The 20,000-nt window shown below is 44.7% G+C and overlaps 1 protein-coding gene across 1 annotated transcript in view; it reads right to left on the bottom strand.

Annotated features, from left to right (window-relative positions):
* epas1b (endothelial PAS domain protein 1b) overlaps window positions 1-18,942 on the bottom strand; it is a 39,143-nt gene extending 20,201 nt beyond the window's left edge. Inside the window, exons 1-3 of the mRNA XM_012827303.3 lie at window positions 18,494-18,942; window positions 4,605-4,789; window positions 1-10 (exon numbers count right to left, since the gene is read on the bottom strand). The exon at window positions 1-10 is cut by the window's left edge and continues 136 nt beyond it. Of these exons, the coding sequence (XP_012682757.1) occupies window positions 1-10; window positions 4,605-4,789; window positions 18,494-18,519 (221 nt within the window). The 5' untranslated portion in view covers window positions 18,520-18,942. The remainder of the gene's footprint in view (window positions 11-4,604; window positions 4,790-18,493) is intronic.
* Between the last annotated feature and the right edge of the window lie 1,058 nt (window positions 18,943-20,000).

Genomic DNA, 20,000 nt, shown 5'->3' on the forward strand with positions numbered 1-20,000 from the left:
CTGCTACAGCCTGTAACACAACCAACAAACACAATCACTATGTGAGAAAGAGAGAGCGACAGAGAGAGAGAGAGAGAGAGAGAGAGAGAGAGTATGAATATGCGCCTTGTATGTTTGTGTACATACAAATAAGCTGGTTTCAAGTGTCTGTGTACGTGTGTACGTATATGCATGTGTGCAACCAAGTTTATACAACAAAGTCTATGTACAGATATGTGATGGTTCTCTGTCACATGTGTGTGTGTGTGTGATGGCATGTTTCCAAAACAAACTCCAGCCACTTCATCCTGTGACTACTGTATGAACACTCCCAAACACCCTGACCTTCAGTTGGTCACTTCCCTTGTGCTCTCACACACACACAATACACAATAATCAACACACACACACACACACACACACACACACACACACACACACACACACACACACACACACACACACACACACACACACACACACACACACACACACACACACACACACACACACACACACAGAGAGATACACCCTTCACCCCTGTCTTGTAAAAAGACTTTATGGGCCATTAAGCGTTTTGCCTATAAAAAAGAAACCTGTTACTTTTTAGGAGATGTCTATCAACACCAACTCCTCCACATCAGATCTTCCATGTCAGAGTGTTTCAACCCACTCTTTGTGAAAACATTCCTCTCCCCCACAACAGATCATCATCTTTTTAAAGATGACACACTTGTGCACTCCAGGGTATTGAGGAAGGAGAAGAAGAAAAAAAAAGGAAACTAGGGGAAAAGTCTCCAGTTAGTTAAGCTGGAGGGAGGGCGGGAGATGGCAGCCAGAGAGCGGCTGCGATTGCGGGGAGGCCAAGGGGGTCACAGGCCTGCCATTCCTCCCAGTGGGCTTCTCCAGTGGGCCCTCTGAAGCCTGGGTCTGGAGTAGAGCCAAGTCCCCGAAGAGGAGGCCCCGAGAGAGGGCTCCCGTCCCCTGCTGCGTTGGGTGGATTGGCTCTCTGCCAGCAGGGAAAAAAGCTGGGTCCCATGGTCTTACTTGAATTTGGAATGCTGCTTCACCGAAGAGCAGATTGTGTTCACACTGGGTATAAAATGTCCGTTTTTTTCTCCTATGCACAAACCAGGTTTTGACACTTTTATTTTAACATAACTTAATATATTACAGATATGTCATTTAAGTTTTCATGTACATAGAAATGTATATAAACGTTCATAAAAATTCCAAAACCTTCTATAGAGATTATGATTTAATAAGGAAAGATGTCCCACAGTTTATGACCGCTATGCTGAAAAATGAAACAACATTTATAAAGATTCTTTGATCCAGTATGCCACTAAAGTGCGTCACTAAGTGTTGAGCGCTTCAACGTTGATATTGACTGAGGTAACCCAACAAGCTGATAACGAGCTGATAACGAACTAAATGAGCACAGCAAGATTAACCAGTTTGGACTATTACTCATACAAGTTTGATGGCAGGTGGCACAATCACAGTGGAATTGAAGGAATGCCAACTGGACAGGCCCATTGGTGACATCACTATCTATGTGGTTTGTCTCTTATGTAACAAAGGGTTTCCTTTGACCCTGACTTGAGTGGAAGGGCAGGCAGGCGAGGTGGGTTGTTACTAAGGTGGAGAGACTGTAGTGATTGGGGCTTGGGAGACTGGTGGCTGGGGGTACCAGTGTCATTGTTGCCTGGCGCCAGTGCTGGCCTGTGTTTTGGCTGTGCCTGAAAGGGCGAGCACCACCCGTCAAAGCTCTGCTGCAGATAAGGCAATCTACAGAGCCATCTCTTCTCTTCACAAAGACTCTCTCTCTCCCTCTCTTCTCTCTGCCTCTCTCCATCTTTCTCTTCTAGTTTTCAATCTTTCTTTCTTTCCGTCTCTCTCTGCTCATCCTTCTGTTTTTGTCTCTCTTCATCTTTTCTTTTTCGTTAGTTTCTGGCCATAGGTTCTCTGTTTTTGCTCTAATTCCCATTTTTTTTTACTCACAATTTAACCCCACATTTGTCGACTTTTTACGTTGAAGTCCTCCCCCTGCCTTTCTCTCCCTCACCCCCTCTCCCCTCCTCTCTCGCCCTCATCGTCCCCTATCTGAAGCAGTATGAGATAAAAGATGACATACGATTTAAAGGATTGCCCAGGATTAAAACAAACTGATTGCAAGGACATTAATGTTCCTTGTGCACCATCTAAATTCCAATATTTACATCCATAGACAAACACAGTGGAGGAGCGCGGATTTTGCTCGGCCATTTTTGCTGCTCTAACCAATAGGATTACGGTGATTAATCATTCTTTTATTTATGTTATACAACAAGTATAGAGTCTTTTCATGTGATGCTTCGAACACTGAAGTGTTTTAAAGGGAGAAATTATGACGTGCTGGTCTTTTAAAATAAGAGGTATCAGTGCAATCTATAAGGGACTGTCCAGATGTGAAATGAAAATAAAAAAATCAAATAGACAAACTCAGTACTGTGAGAGTCAGAAATACATACAACTTCATAGACACAGTTAAATGTTTATTTGGCATAACAGGCATGTGTGAGTAAGACTGGCACCTTTGTCCTCAGCATGTAGTCACATCCTTGATTAAGAGACAGTCTGCTCTCATCTCTCTTCAAACAAACACATGGAATGCAGGAACAATGGGGTTCCTCCTTTGTCTACTTTCCGGAAATTTCTAATTTTATAATCCACAGGATATGCATACACACATACACATACACATACACATACACACACACACACACACACACACACACACACACACACACACACACACACACACACACACACACACACACACACACACACACACACACACACACACACCATCTTGCATTGTTCACCCTATTCCAAGAATCTTCTAGAGACTCTATAACCACTTTCTCCTATCTACAATACTGACTTCTTTACCAATGTAGCAGGTTTGTCCCAACCTCCCAAAGTCCCACCACACACACACACACACACACACACACACACACACACACACACACACACACACACACACACACACACACACACACACACACACACACACACATTCATCCTCTATGTCTCCTGCTGTGATTTCCCCCCTAAGGGTGATGTTCTCTGCTCGGTAGACACTTGTAATTTCAACCTGTAGCTGCTAATGCTAATTAGCATTACACTCAAACAAAACAGCGGCAAAAACAATATTCACTAATACAATAATCTCTCACTAATGTTCCTGACTAATACTGTGAGGCAGCCCATGCTACAGCACTTCCTCATTGCAATGCTGGCAAAGAGTGTGTACAGTGAAAGATGAAGAGATCAAGCCGGTGGTACAGAATTTGGTTATCTGTGGAGAGAGAGTGAGTTTGTGTTGAAGTATTTTTACACACTGGTATGACGCACATGTGTGCACCAACCGAAACTCACTCGCACAGACGCAGAACAAACGGAAAGCCACAAGTCTCAGCAATGACATAGGGCAGGTTTTTTTTCAGGTAGTGTTTTAAGTGGGAAAACCCCCCCCAAAAAACAGAAGAACTGTTTTGATACTGACTGGGACCTGCACGTAAACATGAAAGGATTCCCTGTTTTGAAGCTGAAAGGAAGGGAAGGTTCCTCAAATCTTGTATGCAATATATACTATATGCGTGTTCTGTGGTTTCATCAAATGCTGTGGACTTTCATCGTATGCAATGATAGCTTAAAAAACAACAACAACATGGAAACTAGGACAGATTCTTCATCGCACATTATTAGAAATAGTTCTAAGAACAGAGTGGGAGGCCCAGGAACACGAAGTACACCGTGGAAGTTGTTAGTCCTGGATTAGCCCTCATTAAGTCATTAGGCACAAATGAGGCCCCAGCAGTGAGGCCTTATGGACGAGAGAGCTTGTTTATACCTGCAGATGGGCCCCCATCCAGAAGAGCTACTATTATCATTCCAATTGAGCACCTGGGACAGGTAATTGCATGACTAAGCATGACTGTGAAAAGGGTGTGATGGTGATGGTTTGTGAGTGTGTGAGTTTGTGTATGTGTGTGTCACTGTTTGAATGTTCTTATGGATGATTGGATGGTTATGCTTGGCTACCTTTGTGATTTGTGCTTGCATGTAATTGTGAGCGTGAATGTTGCAACTGGCATGCTCGCTTGTCTATTTTTACACTGTGCTTACAGATGTGGGCTTGCATGTTTCAGTGCTTGCATGCCATTCTGAGTATGTATACTTTTATGTGTGTGCTTATTTGTGTGTGTGTGTGTGTGTGTGTTAGTGTGTGAGTGTGTGTGTGTGTGTGTGTGTGTGTGTGTGTGTGTGTGTGTGTGTGTGTGTGTGTGTGTGTGTGTGTGTGTGTGTGGTCATGCTAAATTATGTGAGACTATATGCACACCTGTATGCGTCTTTTATTGGAAACTCCAATCTTGATCTACTCCAACCTCCATGTCTGTGTGTGTGTGTGTGTGTGTGTGTGTGTGTGTGTGTGTGTGTGTGTGTGTGTGTGTGTGTGTGTGTGTGCAACAGACAGAAAAAACAGGGAGACAGACAGTGAAAGAGTGTGTATTTGTGTTTGCATGTTTGTATATATTTATTTATAGTGGGGATGGGTACGTGCATGTGTGTCTTACTTGTAGACAGGAGCTTGCGTGTCCGCAGGAAGCTGATGGCGAGCCTCATGATGGATGCCTTGTCCAGGTGGGAGGAGATGCTGTGAGCGAGGGGCAGCTGGTGGGCCAGCTCGTAGAACACCTCCGTCTCCTTACTGCGTCTGCAGCGGGCAGCGTCACGAGACTTCTCCTTACGCCGCTCCGAGCTGCTCCGTCAACACACGCACACACACACATGCACACGCAAACACACACACACACACACACACACACACACACACACACACACACACACACACACACACACACACACACACACAGAGAAAGGGGCAACAGGTAAATTAACATTCAAAAATGTAGTTTCATGTTAACTATGCACAGTCCCATCTTATGACATCTGATGCTGGCTCTGCACTTTTGACTTACACACTCTCTGTTTCTCTCCTTACCCAAAGGATGTAAGTGTAATGTAGAGCTATGTGGGGTCAAAAAAAAAAGCCATTTTCGGTTAATGTAAATTGTATTAATGTAACAATATATAAATGATATATTTGCATGGATTTCTATTCTCTATACTTTGTCTCTCTGCTTTCTCCTGCCATTTCTTTCTTTTCTGAGAAGCAGGCCTTGTCTTAAGAGCTTTATATAAGAAATTAAAACCGAGTGGTGATTGGTTCCTTCGTGCCACATGGTCTGGATATCCCACCCAACTGCAATAGAAGTGGTCATCCCCCTCTTTGGGCTAAAACACAGGGAACCACACACACACACACACACACACACACACACACACACACACACACACACACACACACACACACATCCAACACACGCCAGCATCCTGCAGGTGGTACCAAACACACACTCCCAAACGCACGAGCCCCCAGCACAAACAAAGCTATCCTTTGATGGATGGCCTGGACCGTGTGCAAACAGGCAGCCAATCAAATCCTGCTTCAGGGTGCATGACCAGGGTTTCAATCCAAAGCGCCACATCTCGGGCTTGGGTGAAGCCGCCATTTGTTCTTATATATGAGCACATGAGTATCATCTTGCTGGGATGATGGTCAAGAATTTCAGAGGTGCTTAGTGGTTACAGGTTATTAAGGTAACCTCACTGGCTGTCTTTAAACAGGAAGTGACCCTTTTACCTCTGAACCAATAACAGCCTTCATTCCCCTGGGGGGGGGGGGGAGTCTTGCATGTTCCAAGCCAAAAGCCTTCTGGGAGTAATTTAATTATGTATACTGGATTCCAACCCCCACAAAGAAAGACAACATAAACAAATTCTCGGCTTCTACAGTATCCGCTCCAAAGTCGAGAAAATAATCGAAAATAATCTCGAGGTGTTAGAGCAGGAATGCATTTCCTCACTCAAGCTCAACCGCTGAGCCCCGGATCCAAATGCTGCTCCAGAACACTGGAGGGCTGAGAGGAGAACAGAGATGTTCTCCCAATGTTCTAAAGCCCCCCCACACACACACAGAACAGGAGGGGAGGAGAGCACAGCGAAGGAGGGGAGTGGGGGATTTTGTTTCTGGCTCCTTGGTATCACGCCAGGTTGGGGGAAAAGGCAGATCCAAATTTGCTTCTCACAATAGGCTCTGTCACTTGCCAACATTAACAAAAACAACACAAAGCACCCCTCCACGTACTCCCACCCCGACGCCCCCACCTTCTGTCCTATTTTTTTCTTTTTTAAATAAATAGGTATTAACCCCGGTTGCCATGACGACCGCCTCTGGCATGGGAACTGTGTCAGGGAGTCCGCGATTCGGGCCGTCGCCGACGCTCCGTTTTCCTGCCTTACCGTCCCACAACTTCTCAAGAGGGGAAGCAGGAGAGGTGGGACTGGGATGTGATTGTTCGGTTTGGGAAGGAAGTGGCACGAGTGGACCAGACGCCCCCTGTCTCGCACCTCAATAGCATTAGCGTTGATGAGTGCTACTGTTTATTCTACAGGTGACTCAGAGCACAACTATGAATTAGTGTTTAACCTACACACATCCATACGTTTTAACGCCTGTTTCCAGTGACTGGCCTTGAGGAAAAGGGAAGGGCTCAAGGAGTTCCTGGCTCCTCAGCTCCTTCAGCCGTGGGCTTGCCCTCGAATCCTGCCGGCAGCAAAGTGTTTCCAAGCACTCATTATCTTCTCATACATGTGAGCATGTGTGCAATCCATTAACCTCTCTTATACTAGCGGGGACATGCTTGTTGCAGGCACTAAGGAGATAAAGAGGTCAAGGGGCCAAAGAGCAAAAAATGAAATCAGCCAATCATAAGCCAGTTCTTGAACATTGGGGTATTAATCTGCTGTAGGGAGTAAACAACTAAATGGATTTAAAATTCTGGCGACTCATGATTGATTTTCAGAGTTGAGAACGTTGGGTCAGACTAACCACAAGCTCTTATCTGACCAGAGCTACATAACCACAAGACCACATGAAAAGTCATGCAAACTGGTTGATTCAGCTCAGACACCGATCACCACAGCATTAGGACAGTTCAGTGCCATCGAGTTCAGTTCACAACTCTATCAATTCTGCACCATCCACATGAAGATAACAGCTACCCTTCTCCCTGAGCAGTCAGACCATGCCTAGCTTGCACATCTAAACCTCCTGAGTCATCTGCAATATGCTTTTCTGAGCCGTCACATCTCTGGGCCAAATCACCCTATTTATTACTCTAAAGCCAAAATGCTGGATCACAAGACACAAGATGAAATCATTCTTGACAGAACTACACTGGTCACCCCACTCTAGCCCAGCGCACACACTTGCCAAGCACTCTGTTGATATGCTAAACCAGGGAGATCTGGAAGTCTGCCCTGACATGGGTCTGCGAGTTCACAGGGGAGCAGAGGAGCAGGTGGAGGGTGCTGGCCTGGCCTGCAGTGGCCACAGCAGTGGGCAGAGGGGCAGGTGGGGTGAACCAGACTGGGCTGCTGTTTGGCTGTTTGCAGGCACCTGGTGCCAGCAGCGTTTGGCTGTCTGCTTCATTGTTAGCCAACGGCCCCAGTGGGAACATCAGGATACGGAAGGGGAAGCAGGGGGCTCCGGTGCCTCACTGGAGAGCTCACACGTCTAGTGAACTCAGCGCTCTTTTACTCCTCACTCTTTATTTCTCTTCCCTTTTTTCTCTCGTTATCTATCTTTATCACTCCCTTATTTTTCTTCATCATCCCGTCCCTCTCTTGATCACTTTAACACTCACACAGACAGCGAGTGATTCTATGGACCCCCTTTTGAATACTGTGGGGTAAATGGCATTTTGTATTTGCTATGTCTGATATTGGGCCAGTACAATACTGCTCACACACACACTTCCATATAACTATTTACGCACCCATTTACAAATACACACACACACCTCAAGGCACATACTCACAGACACAGACAGACAGCAATGGTCTTTTGCAGTAACTCTTCAGAAGCGAGTAACCCTATCTCCACAATCAGACTCTCAGAAGCACATCTGTAATGAAAGAACACGTATCTGTCCCGAGCGGACATGTATCCTTTATTGGCTTTTATCTTTTACAATGATCTTGTTTTTTCACTGTGCATACGATAAGATGTTTTATGTGTATGTGGGGTTGAGATAGCGTAAAGGGGATTGTTAATAACTTTACTTGTAAATAACCTTGAGTCAGTTTGCTGCTCTGAAAGCACCGGCCTCAAGCCCTTTTCGAACTACCGCAGGGGGATGCAGGAGAAAACAAAACACACACACATCTAGGCATCTAGGTCCCTGATCCCTCCCGTCTGAACCTCTAGTTAGGGCAGGAGGAACACACTTCCTCAGTGTCACCAGGCCGAAAAATCAACAGAGAAAATCAAAGTTATCAATGGGATACATCAGGAGGTCCTGAGTACACACAACCACACACACACACACACACACACACACACATGAGGGCCTGAATAGATTACGGGGGGGGGCATGAGTAAATGTTTTCTTCAGTGGGCTGGTTTCAACACACACCCCTACCGCTGCACTAAGCATCTCTGTGATCTCTCTTTGAAGTGCTGATCACTCAAAACAAACACAAGACACTGAAATACTGAGCTACTGTTGGGCTCGTTATTATTTCTCCATTTTGACTCCATTTCACAAACTGACAGCTACCTACCTCGCAGCAACATCACATTTGAGTATGAATATTGTTTATATTCATTTTCAATTTTATTTCATACATTTCATAAAGTTTGAATATTTTAATAATTACTGATTAGTTTATCCCTAATTCTAATCAAGAAATGATGTGAATAATCTATGATTAAGGGAGCTATGCGCACCGGTAAAGTTCAGATGTTTCTGAGGATTTCTTGACGCCTGACTTGTCAACACTTTACTGAGAAAAAAAGCCACCATGGTTCACGAGGACATGTTCACCGCTCGCTGAACCGTTACAATCAATCGGAGAATGTACGGTATCTCTCAGTAGGGCGAAATATCTCAACGTGTCATCTTAGTATGCCAGACATCCCAAGTTTGACAAACAAGCTTCTCCTGCCCTGGGTGACATCTCTCTCTCTCTCTCTCTCTCTCTCTCTCTCTCTCTCTCTCTCTCTCTCTCTCTCTCTCTCTCTCTCACACACACACACACACACAACTACACGCTCTCTTTTTACCTCTGTCTCTCTCCTTCACACTCACACGCTCTCATACTGTGAATCACCCCCCCCCCTCTCCCCACACACACATACACACACATACACACACTCCTGGGTGGCTATGATGAACAACCTCACCTTTAGACTGAGTGACAGTACTGAAAGATCACAAGATCTTCGCATCAGCTATCATTGGTGCTGTTAGGCAGAGAGACCTGAGGCACTCGTCTCTAATCACATGTGAGTACACACAGCCTTTAACATGCAAGGCTCAAGTTCATGTCTGGAGTATAGGAGGTGCTACGTGCGATGCATGACAAGATAAGAATCTCAAGTATGACAGGATGACCCAACTTGTCTACTGTATGTATGGTCAGAAAAAAATATAAAAAATGTAATATACACACACACATCCATACATAAATGCACACAAAAACATACACACAGAGGCCTACATACATGCACAGAGGCACATATACACACACATATACAGAAAATGCAGTTAAATATACTCTTTATCATACACACATACACACACACACACACAGACACACACAGGTGCTCCTGACACATAACAGCTGGACAATCACGCTGCCTTGTGAGTCCTTGAAAGGTCACACTTTAGACATCCACTGTTGCACCGGCCCACCCCGCTCCTTTCTGTTCCTCGTGCCCGCACCCTTGCCCTATAAAAAGCCCCGTGTCTCCAGTGCCATCCCAGCCTTGTGGCCCACACATTCCTGTCAGAGCACCGGGACAGCACGGTACGGCTGACCTTCACCGTGGCACGTGACTTTAGCCTGCGCGGGCTGGTTCTCCCAAAGCCTCACCCGCTCTGGGGAACCAGATTACCCTAGATGAGCGGCCAGTGACATAGATTTGTGCTGACTTTGATCTATTCCATTATGGTTTCAGAAATCAGTTACCTTCCAGTACATGACTGGAGAGGACTAACCAATAATGGCCTGATCCCAAAGAATCTCAGGGTCTGCCTGCAGGAGTCTCTCGATAAGAGTACACGGTCAATAGTTTTTCAACTGTCAAGTTCAAGTGCTAGGAGTTCTGCCTTTCCCCTGAGTGTTACATTCCTTAGAGCCAAACTGGTTTCCCAAGAATGTTCTTATGCTCAAAAAACAAGCAAGCATGGCCTGTTTATTTATTTATAGATGTGGAGACAAAGATGGCAACCGTAGAGATATTATTAAAATCAGTGGGGCAATCTCCTACTATGAAGGTGGGTCTTTCTTAACCATCACAAACCAGCATGTAGTGCCGAAGCTGATCCTATTTCAAGCCACAGATGAGGGTTTGAGTGGTGGCTCCTTTGGCTGTATGTGTGTGTGTGTGTGTGTGTGTGTGTGTGTGTGTGTGTGTGTGTGTGTGTGTGTGTGTGTGTGTGTGTGTGTGTGTGTGTGTGTTCTAATTCAGCTCTGCAGTCTAGGATTTACAGATATCAGGGTGCCTGTACACCACCACCGTCCTGATGCAATGGTGACATTTCACTCTCTGTGTTTCTACCAGAGACAGTCTCTGATCTCATTATTATCGTTGATGGCAATGTGGTCTCTCTGTCTAGTCTCTCCCTATTGGTCTCTCACTCACTTTCTCTCTCCCTCTTCCACCTGCCAAGTAACTATACCTAGGGCTATTGTTATTTGTTTATTTTCAAAGAAACCTGCACCCATAGACAAATTACTGCTGCTTCCAATGCACCTGTCTGTGGGTGTGCCTCTCTGGGATCTTGCCAACCGTTTCGGTAGTCACCGCACCACAGCCAGCCGAATCATTGCAACATTGGACGCACTTTCTGTACCATCTACTTGGTTCCATCCACCTGTGGATATCACCAGAAGAAGTCAGAGCGCACTTACCACCAGAGGTTTCTTCACTCCCTTACACACCATGCCAAGAGGTAGTCGACTGTGTTGGTCGGTTGGTTGCAATCTGCAGCCTCACCACTAGATGCCACTAAATCCTACATACAGTACCTTTAATGTTACAGAATTACAGAACCTATTATTCTAGCCACATCAAATCCCAAGAACATAATTAGAATAGAACTGGCTTGGAACTGACAAACAACTGAACTATCTTCTCTCCTACTCTGAGGTTGTGAGGTTTCTCACGTTTCCTCCATGACCTTTGGCCGGTAGCTCAGACGCTCACTCTTCCTGTTGGTTGATCTTTATTTGATACTGGAGACGATCGCGTTATCATCAACACACTTAAACTGGGTCATATTAGTGTCATATTAATATTACTATGACCCTTCACCCTTATGCTCCAGGTAGAAAGACACACCTTGAGGTGGCCTTCCAAATCCACTCATCCAAACATGGGTTAGTGACCAAGTGACCCTTATTAGCCCCTGAGGGTTTGAAAACCCTGTTTATCAAACAGAACCAATACCAACGTAAACAGAACCAATACCAATGCTATCCTTCACTCCTTGTGGGGTGGGGTAGAACATGGGGGGGGGGGGGGCATCACTAATTACATTTTCTCCTGAATGGCAGCATTCCAACCCATCTCTTCTTTGATTTTCTCTGTCTCTCTTTTCCTACCTCTGTTTCTTTCGTACATTGGGTTGCTGTTCTTTTCTTTCATTGTCCATGAATGAGGTTCAATTTCAGCAAAACTATCCAATTTGGTATAACTATTCATGTCAAAACGCACACACACACACATACCCTGTTCCATCAAAAAAAGCTGTCTAGAGCTGCCCCTCCTTCTCAAACCTACCAGACCACAGGGCCGTGGTTCAAACAAGCAGACTCCGACAACACAAACACACACATCAATGCGTACACACACAAACACACACACATCATCTTGTATGGTTAAAACAAGCAGACCTGCATCCAACACATCCAACACATCCAGTCTTTAAGTCCCAGGGCCTTGTACTGTTATGCACACATATCACACACATTAGAAATCGCCCAGAGCAGGCATAACAAATATATGTGTGTGTATTTGTAAATGTTGGGTGATGTGAATGTGCATGGGGTGGACAGTGCATTTGGTCTATGTACGCAGATCTTGAAGAAAAGTGTGTTTCTATTTAAAAAGTGCAACTGAGGCTGACAAGCCTTATCAGTATGGCTAATTATGAGCTGTGGCAGCGGACTTGTCAGGATAATCCTGTTGAAATACTTCTTGGGTGTTCTAATTGCAAGCCCTACTTTTTTGTTCCTTTCTAACAAAGCTCTGTAATTTCCTAAGCTTTCTTGAACAAAAAGCTGCCATTCTGTGTGCCCAGTTTATGACCAGAGACTGAGACCTAAGAGGGCACAGGCATAGGCATGCACAGATTGGCACCTGAGGAGGGCACCTGTTCCTCAAAAATCACACACACACACACACACACACACACACACACACACACACACACACACACACACACACACACACACACAAACACACAAACACACACACACAAACACAGTTTATAGCGTGCAAAAAGAGCCAAATAGGCAAAATTCCACAATGCCAACCAGGACGTCATGTGCAACTTGTGGCCGTTCACCCGATAGCAAAGTCCTCTCTCCCTATTGATAAACTCTAAATGACCCAGAGGGTATTTCAAGTACGTGGTTTAGTGACAAACCTGAGTAACAACTCAGATTAAGTGGTAAATCTCCTAATAGACAAGCCTATGGCTTTGCTAAGCTTTTAGCTAAGAGAATGAAACAATTAGAAGGTTTACCACTTCATCTGAGTTAATTTACCCAGGTCTGTCACTAAACCATGTACTTGGAATACACCCCTGCTGTGTCTCCTGCTTCATACACTCACTCAATCTGATACTAGACCTCTTTGTCTTTGCATCCATTTGTCAGATACTGCATATGCATACAGTTAGCGTAAATGGTATTGACTATGTACTTTATGTTAGATTTTTCTTGGTGGTAATGAAATACAAATGTATTATTATTATTATTATTATTATTATTATTATTGCACCACGCATGAAAAAAGAATCATCACTTTTACACTTGAAGCCTACAATCCAACAGTCCATAAAAAAGTCTTCTCCTAAATCAAAACCCCAAATCCAACTATATTAATAAAGGTGTCATCGGACCGGATGTTAACTAAATCACATCAACCCCCCTACCTCCCCCACCCCCGTCCCTGCTCCCCCCCCTTCCCTTCACCAGCCCCACCCCGTTTGCTTACAGACTTGCTTTCCTGTCCTTTTGGCATGGTGCTAAACACAAACAGCGAACAATGCGGCGGGGCCTAATCTCTGATCCGCTGGAACAGCGTGTTCCTGCACGCTGCCAAACAAACACGGCGGCGGCGGCAGTGGTGGTGAAGGCAGCCGCAACCCCTCACGCTCCTGTTGCTGACGGTGGTGATTGGGCGCCTGCTGCTTTAAATCACGGAAAGACAGATCCAGATCGGCCAGATCATCTCAGATATACCTGAAGACAAGCGGGATGGGATCACCACAACAACAACAACCCCTCCTTCCTCCGCTCCAGCCCTGAACACCTGGTGCACACACACACACACAAACACACACACACACACACACTGGGCTGTTCCATTTCGATTTTCTATCGCATTCCATGCCATTCCATCACGTGGGGATTAATTAGCACCATCTATTGGGATTTGAGATAGCAGGTAAATCTAAACCAGCTCAGGCACAGATGTGACCCAAACCTGACCCAAACCTGGCTCATATCAGTACCTGACAAATTCAGTTACCGCCGGGGCTGTGAGTTAAAAAAAATGCAAAAAAAATCCTGTTGCTCTGCAATATTTCACCATTTCACTAAATTGCTGTTTAACAAGGTGCGTTCATGCTTGAGCGAGAGCCTTGCTGTTCTTGGCCCCCTGATCCTGTGAAAGCCAGAGAAACGCTCCACGAAAAACAGAGAGGGCCAGCCTTAATTTCTCCACAGGAGTTGACCTGACTTAAGACTTGGCTTCACTTGAAGTGACTTGACTCGACTTGACTTGATTGGCCTTGACTAAGAGCAGTGCTGGGGCGAGGGAACGCAAGGGAACAACCCTGTGATCGCGAGTTGGGTGCTGATCCCAGGCCACCTCACGTGGGTCAGAGAGATCACGGCAGGACAGCGGGATGGCAAGACGGCGGGACAAAGAACAAGGAAGCAGGAGGCTTTGACTCCACCAGAAACCTGGTTGCTGTGTTCTGTGAAAGAACAACAGACACCAAATTCCATTCCGCTGAAGAACAATGGGAGTACATGGGAGTACTGTTTTGTAAATGTTAATATTAGTACTATAATAATAATAATAATAATAATAATAGTATTAACCACCAAATAAAGAAATCTACTCAAACTAAAGCAGTGTTCACAAGCAACTCTGTGTACAGAACTAGGAAGAATGAGACGACAGACTAAAAGAAAGGTGCGGAGGTAACTTGAGCACGAGGGCGAGAAGAGAAGAAGAGAAAGAGCGAGACAGACTTGGGGACCTGCCGAGTAGGACAGCTCCCAGTGTTGACGGCTGTGGTCAAAAGACAACACTCTCAGTGAGAGAGAGACAGAGACACAGAGCCACAGCATAAGGATGGGAATAAGACACTAAGAAACCAGAGGTTGAAATACACATTTTACACTGTGCCTCCCCAACTGTGACCCCTCCCTCTATGGCCCCAAAAGGCGGCGGGGGGGGGGGGGGGGGGTCTTGTTAGATAGCCTCTCCCGAGGAGTTGTCACAATAAGCAATATTTCTGTAGAGAGAAACACTCCAGGTGGAGGAGACACTTTGAGTATCTTTGGAAACCCTCATATTATGTATCCAAACAGTAAGCAAACCCTTCAAATCCACACAAAAGCCAATTCCGCAGACTCTCATCACTCCCAGAAAAGACAAGTGTGTGCGTGTGTGCGTGTGTGTGTGTGTTGGTGTGTATGTGTGTGTGTGTGTGTATTTCTGAGGGAGAAATAGATAGTAAGAGCCTGTCTCACTGCCACTTCTTCCCATGTCATCTAGTACAGCCAATTAAAACAAAACAAAAAAACTGTGAGCACTATCACCATACCTCAGGAAAGAGCCCTAGCTCCTTACTCCTAAGCTCAAAAGCACCAAGCTGCTCCACCTGTGTTTCCAACAACCTCCCACCTCACCCCACCGCCAAGGCAAACCTCACGGCCACAGTTAAACTGTAGGTAAAACCTCACGGCCAGAGGGAGGTGTGGGTTCAGGGGGGGCAGAGGGAGGCAAAGTGGGGGCAGTGTTTGCACAGAGGCCCTGGCAAGACGGGCAGATTGGCAGGTCTAGTGCTGACGGGCATATCGCCATGACACTGTACTCTCAGGGCGGAGCAGGGGCACTGAGTGGACAGGGGCACCGGACAAAGAAAGGCCTCTTTTTCCTTCTCTCAGTCTCTCTCTTTCTCTTCACAAAATAAAAAAAAACATACCCTCTCTCTCTCTGACTTAAACGTTTGTGATCTGACCGCAGGGACATGAGACCGGACAATGTGAGATGGCGTAAACTTTCAGGCGACAGGACTCAAAACAAACCTGAATAAGAAAAGTGCGTCAGAACCCAGAGGCCTCACTGTGACCAGAGTTCGTACATCCCACTGTATGTCATCCAAATCTATATCAAGTGTCCCTACTACAGTGTATTTACTTACTGTAAGTAAAGAATACTGTGTACTTCTCATGTAATTACATATTCTCACATGCACTTATAAACATATATTGTTAATATTATATTAAGTACCTAAGATGAAGTGTGGACTGATAACGTCTCAGCAGAACTGCCGTGCGTCTCCTCCTCAGGGCACTTTGAGAGTCAGCCATATGGAGAGCCTTAGAGTGAACACCCAGGATGCCATTTTAGACTGTGCATTTTTTGTAATCTTTTTCCCCTTGTTTTTTTCCCCTCAGAATCGCAAGCATGTGAGAAGAGGCGCTGCATGAATAAACGGCTAGAAGAGAGACAGCAGGAGGCCTCGCTTCATGCAGAATAAACATGACATTAGAAATCCAATCACTCCTTCTATCAGGACTCTGACTCAGCCTGGACAACAGTAAACAGCAAGTTATATTAGCCATTACAGAGCTAAGGACAGAGCACTTACATAAACACATAGGCTAGACAAACTCTCTCTCTCACACACACACACACACACACACACACACACACACACACACACACACACACACACACACACACACACACACACACACACACACATGCCTTGGGCTTGCACTCGGCTCTCAGCAATGCATGCCTATATGTAGAGAGTGGAGTTCTAAGATGGCTGCCGAATCCTCTTATCCACACACACACGCATCCCCCCCCCCCCCCGACCCAAGGGGAAGTACAGTATCCCCCAGTCGCCGTCCACATCCTCTCTGGACCGTTGTGTCCCGATCGCACAGATTCTTGTCACTCCACTTGGGTCCTTCATACAGTTGTTGTTTATGTTATGCTCATTTGAGATTCATCTGATAATGGGGCAGGGAGAGAGAACTCATTAAGGGGGGAGAGTGCAGTCACGAGGCAACACCAGACTACCAGGCGCTCTCTCACTCTCTCTGTCTCTCTCTCTCTCTCACTCTCCCCTCGCTCTCCCTGAGACCCTCTCCTACAGCCGAGGAGAGGTGATGACATCGGCTCATTCTGCGTTTCTTATCAACCATTCTTTTTGAATGCGAATCAAAAGTCTAATCACCATTCCCCTCCCACAGTGTGAGGTCTCTTTTTAGATCACAGAAGTGTAATGTTTGATGCAAAGGATCTGGAGCCATGCTCCGCTTTCACACAACCTGTGATGGGAGACACAGACATATGATTCCAGCCACTGTGTGTAACACACACACACGTACAATGAAATACAACCAGGCAAAAACATCTTGATCAGCAGTTGGGAGCATTATGTATCCATAGTTAAGACCAGGCCAACTTGAAGTGGATCCATACCTTTTGTTGATTTTATGTAGACATTGGAACATGCTTATCCAAACAGAATAAAAGTTGTCTCTGAAAATATTTCGGTTTCCTCATCTACAATTTTGAGAAGATTGTATTTCTCAGTGTTCCTGCAGGTTCATATAGTCTTGGGTTCAAATCTGTAGTTTAATTCAGTGGGGGACTGATCGTTTCTTGTGAACTATAGGGAATTATTAAAACAAAGATGACCTGGTTCTCAGGCTCTCTGGTATTCTCAGGGCTGAGGTGCCAAGACTCCACTGAGTACAGGGAAATTTAAACGCAGCTTTTGCGCATTGATATATTTATGGTATATGCTGAGTGCGTATTTAAATGTTTCAACGTGTTTGAGTGAAAGCGACCGTACAGGCCGTTCTCTAAACCATGTCATATTTTGTTGACTAGCAACTGTCATCTTGCAAGGCTTCCTTACTTGATGCAGCATGCGTAACATAAATAATATTGTTTCATAGCATTCTTAATTATTTACTAAAGGCAACGATGACGTCCAAAATACACAGGCCTTAACAAAACCAAAAAAAATTGGCCCACATACAAAGATAATATTTTGCCGTGTCAAAGTTACACTCAAATATGGGTTACTCTTATCTGATTGTCAGTTTTATGAACCTTGTCCTGTTGTCCCGCGTTTCAACACATATAACTTTTACTACACACAGATTTAGCTTGCAATGAATTCACAGCCAGTGCAGCTTTACTTTTTTGCCTCTCTGCTGCCTATTCAAATATATTTCTGACACCGTCACCCTCTTAATTGCTTTATAAGTGTGGATGTACATTTGCTGTTGGCCTGCCTGCTGTAATTGTGAATAATGATTAAAAGGCCATAGCGCATTGTAAATTGTGCCAATTACGTAACAACAGGGCACTCGCCGTTTTTCTTTATCTCGTCTTAATATTTAGCTCCATTTAAAAGCAATTTTCTTTAATATACATCAATGATTTACAGCCTTGGACAAAATATGGTGAATGCGTTGTTAAGTTCTACTTATTTTTTTTATTGAAATTTGGGCTGTTAACCTTACCATAGCCTACTGTCACGTCAATAAAATTCAATGTCACGGTCAACCAATATATTTGCATTGCTTTATCATTTATCTGTTCTCTGTGTGCTTAAATATATAAGAATTTTTATTATAGTATTGGAATTCTGAAAACAGAATGCAAACAAAAAGTAGCAAATCTAATAACGCCGATCAAACTGTCATTAAAGCCGAAGCAAGCCAATTTTCTGTATCTGGTTAACAGTGACTTCGGTAAATGCCAAAGAAAAATAAAATCCACAGGCAATTTGTGAAAATACCTGGCGCACTATATAAAAAAACATACACAACTTACCGCTTCTTCTCTTTCTCGGCTGTCATCTCTTTTCGTTTGAAGATCAGGACTAGACAAGCTGTCCTCTAGTTCCCGTGAGTCCGATTGAAAGCGCAACAAGTGAAAAACAAATCTCAACTCTTGAAACTCAAAAGCCACAAGGATACACGCACTCACGGACCCGTAGACATTTAGAAAAAAACTTAATTTAATCACAATAAATACGTCATTTACCTATTTAAAAATCAGATCATAACAGATCGTCCTACAACAGAAGGACAATCCACAGGTTAGGCTATACAGTCTCAGAACACTGCCGAGGATTGTACAGCCTTTCACCTAAACAGCCACGATAATATCCACGGGTTATAAGGCACGTCGTGACGAGTCGATTCACTTCGCCGTTGTCAAAGTTTCTTCAGTTGCATGAATGATCTGAAACTTCAAGCTTCTAGCCAGGAACTCGCAGCTGGGCCGGTGACAGCGGCTCAATCAATCGTAGCTCTCGTGATTGGTGCGTTGCTTCTAAGTGACAGCCACTCAATCGACCACTGCCCCATGATTGGTGAGTCAGTGAACAATCCCCAACCCTCCACTCTACACCGCCCACTTTGTTGGTCAGTTTCGCAGGTTTAACAATTGCGATGACATACAACGAAAATAAAACCGATAATTTCAGAAAGAAAATAGTAAATGAACGCATAGTTAAAGTGAATTCCCCTCGAGAAAGTTTGCATGTTAAAGGTCATCCTTCGTTTGGCTTGTCTCCAGTCAGTTCTTATGATTTGATTAATGTGCGCAAATGTCGTTTCGCATGCAAGTGTGCCTGAATCAGGTGTTATACAATCGCATATTCAGGCAAGCTTGGTCTTGCTCAAGCTCTCCCATTTTTCAATGCCGAGGTAGGCCAATGCAAGATACCTTAATTCGATCTCTCTATCCGCCATGATCAAAGTAAATTATTAGTTAACTACTATGCATCCACTCGTGTAAATGGAATGCAGGAATGCTCTCTTTCAGTCATCAGAGTTTATTTGGAAATTTGTGTTCAAACATGGTCCGCACAAGAAAGAGAAAAGTTAACAACCAAGGCCTTGCAGAATGCTTGTTCAAGGTTGTCCGTGCTCTGTGCGGGTTTGAATAATGGAAGCCATCCAGAACTTCTCCAAAGTATCACCAGCTCCTGTGATTTATCAAGAATTATAGCTTATTATAGAAGTTTACTTTTTTTAAGAAATTACCTGGAGATAGAGATGGACAGGCAATACTGGATCAGTTGAGCCCTCCGCATGTCAGTCATTGAGAATTCTAGGATGGCTCTGAGAATATGGTTGCTCCGGTGATATGTGTGGGGTCATCCAGCATTGTGATGCTCTCATAGAGAGCCTCTCGAGGCAGGGGCATATTGAAGGTGTTAGGCGAGGGCATAGGCAGACTATGACGTGACGGGCCCCTGAGCCTGGACACATAAAAGTCGAAGTACTTGAAGTAAGATATTTTTGTAGACACAGATTAAAAGGTATAATTC

Source organism: Clupea harengus, chromosome 13 (genome assembly GCF_900700415.2).
Source record: "Clupea harengus chromosome 13, Ch_v2.0.2, whole genome shotgun sequence".
Classification (NCBI taxonomy): domain Eukaryota; kingdom Metazoa; phylum Chordata; class Actinopteri; order Clupeiformes; family Clupeidae; genus Clupea; species Clupea harengus.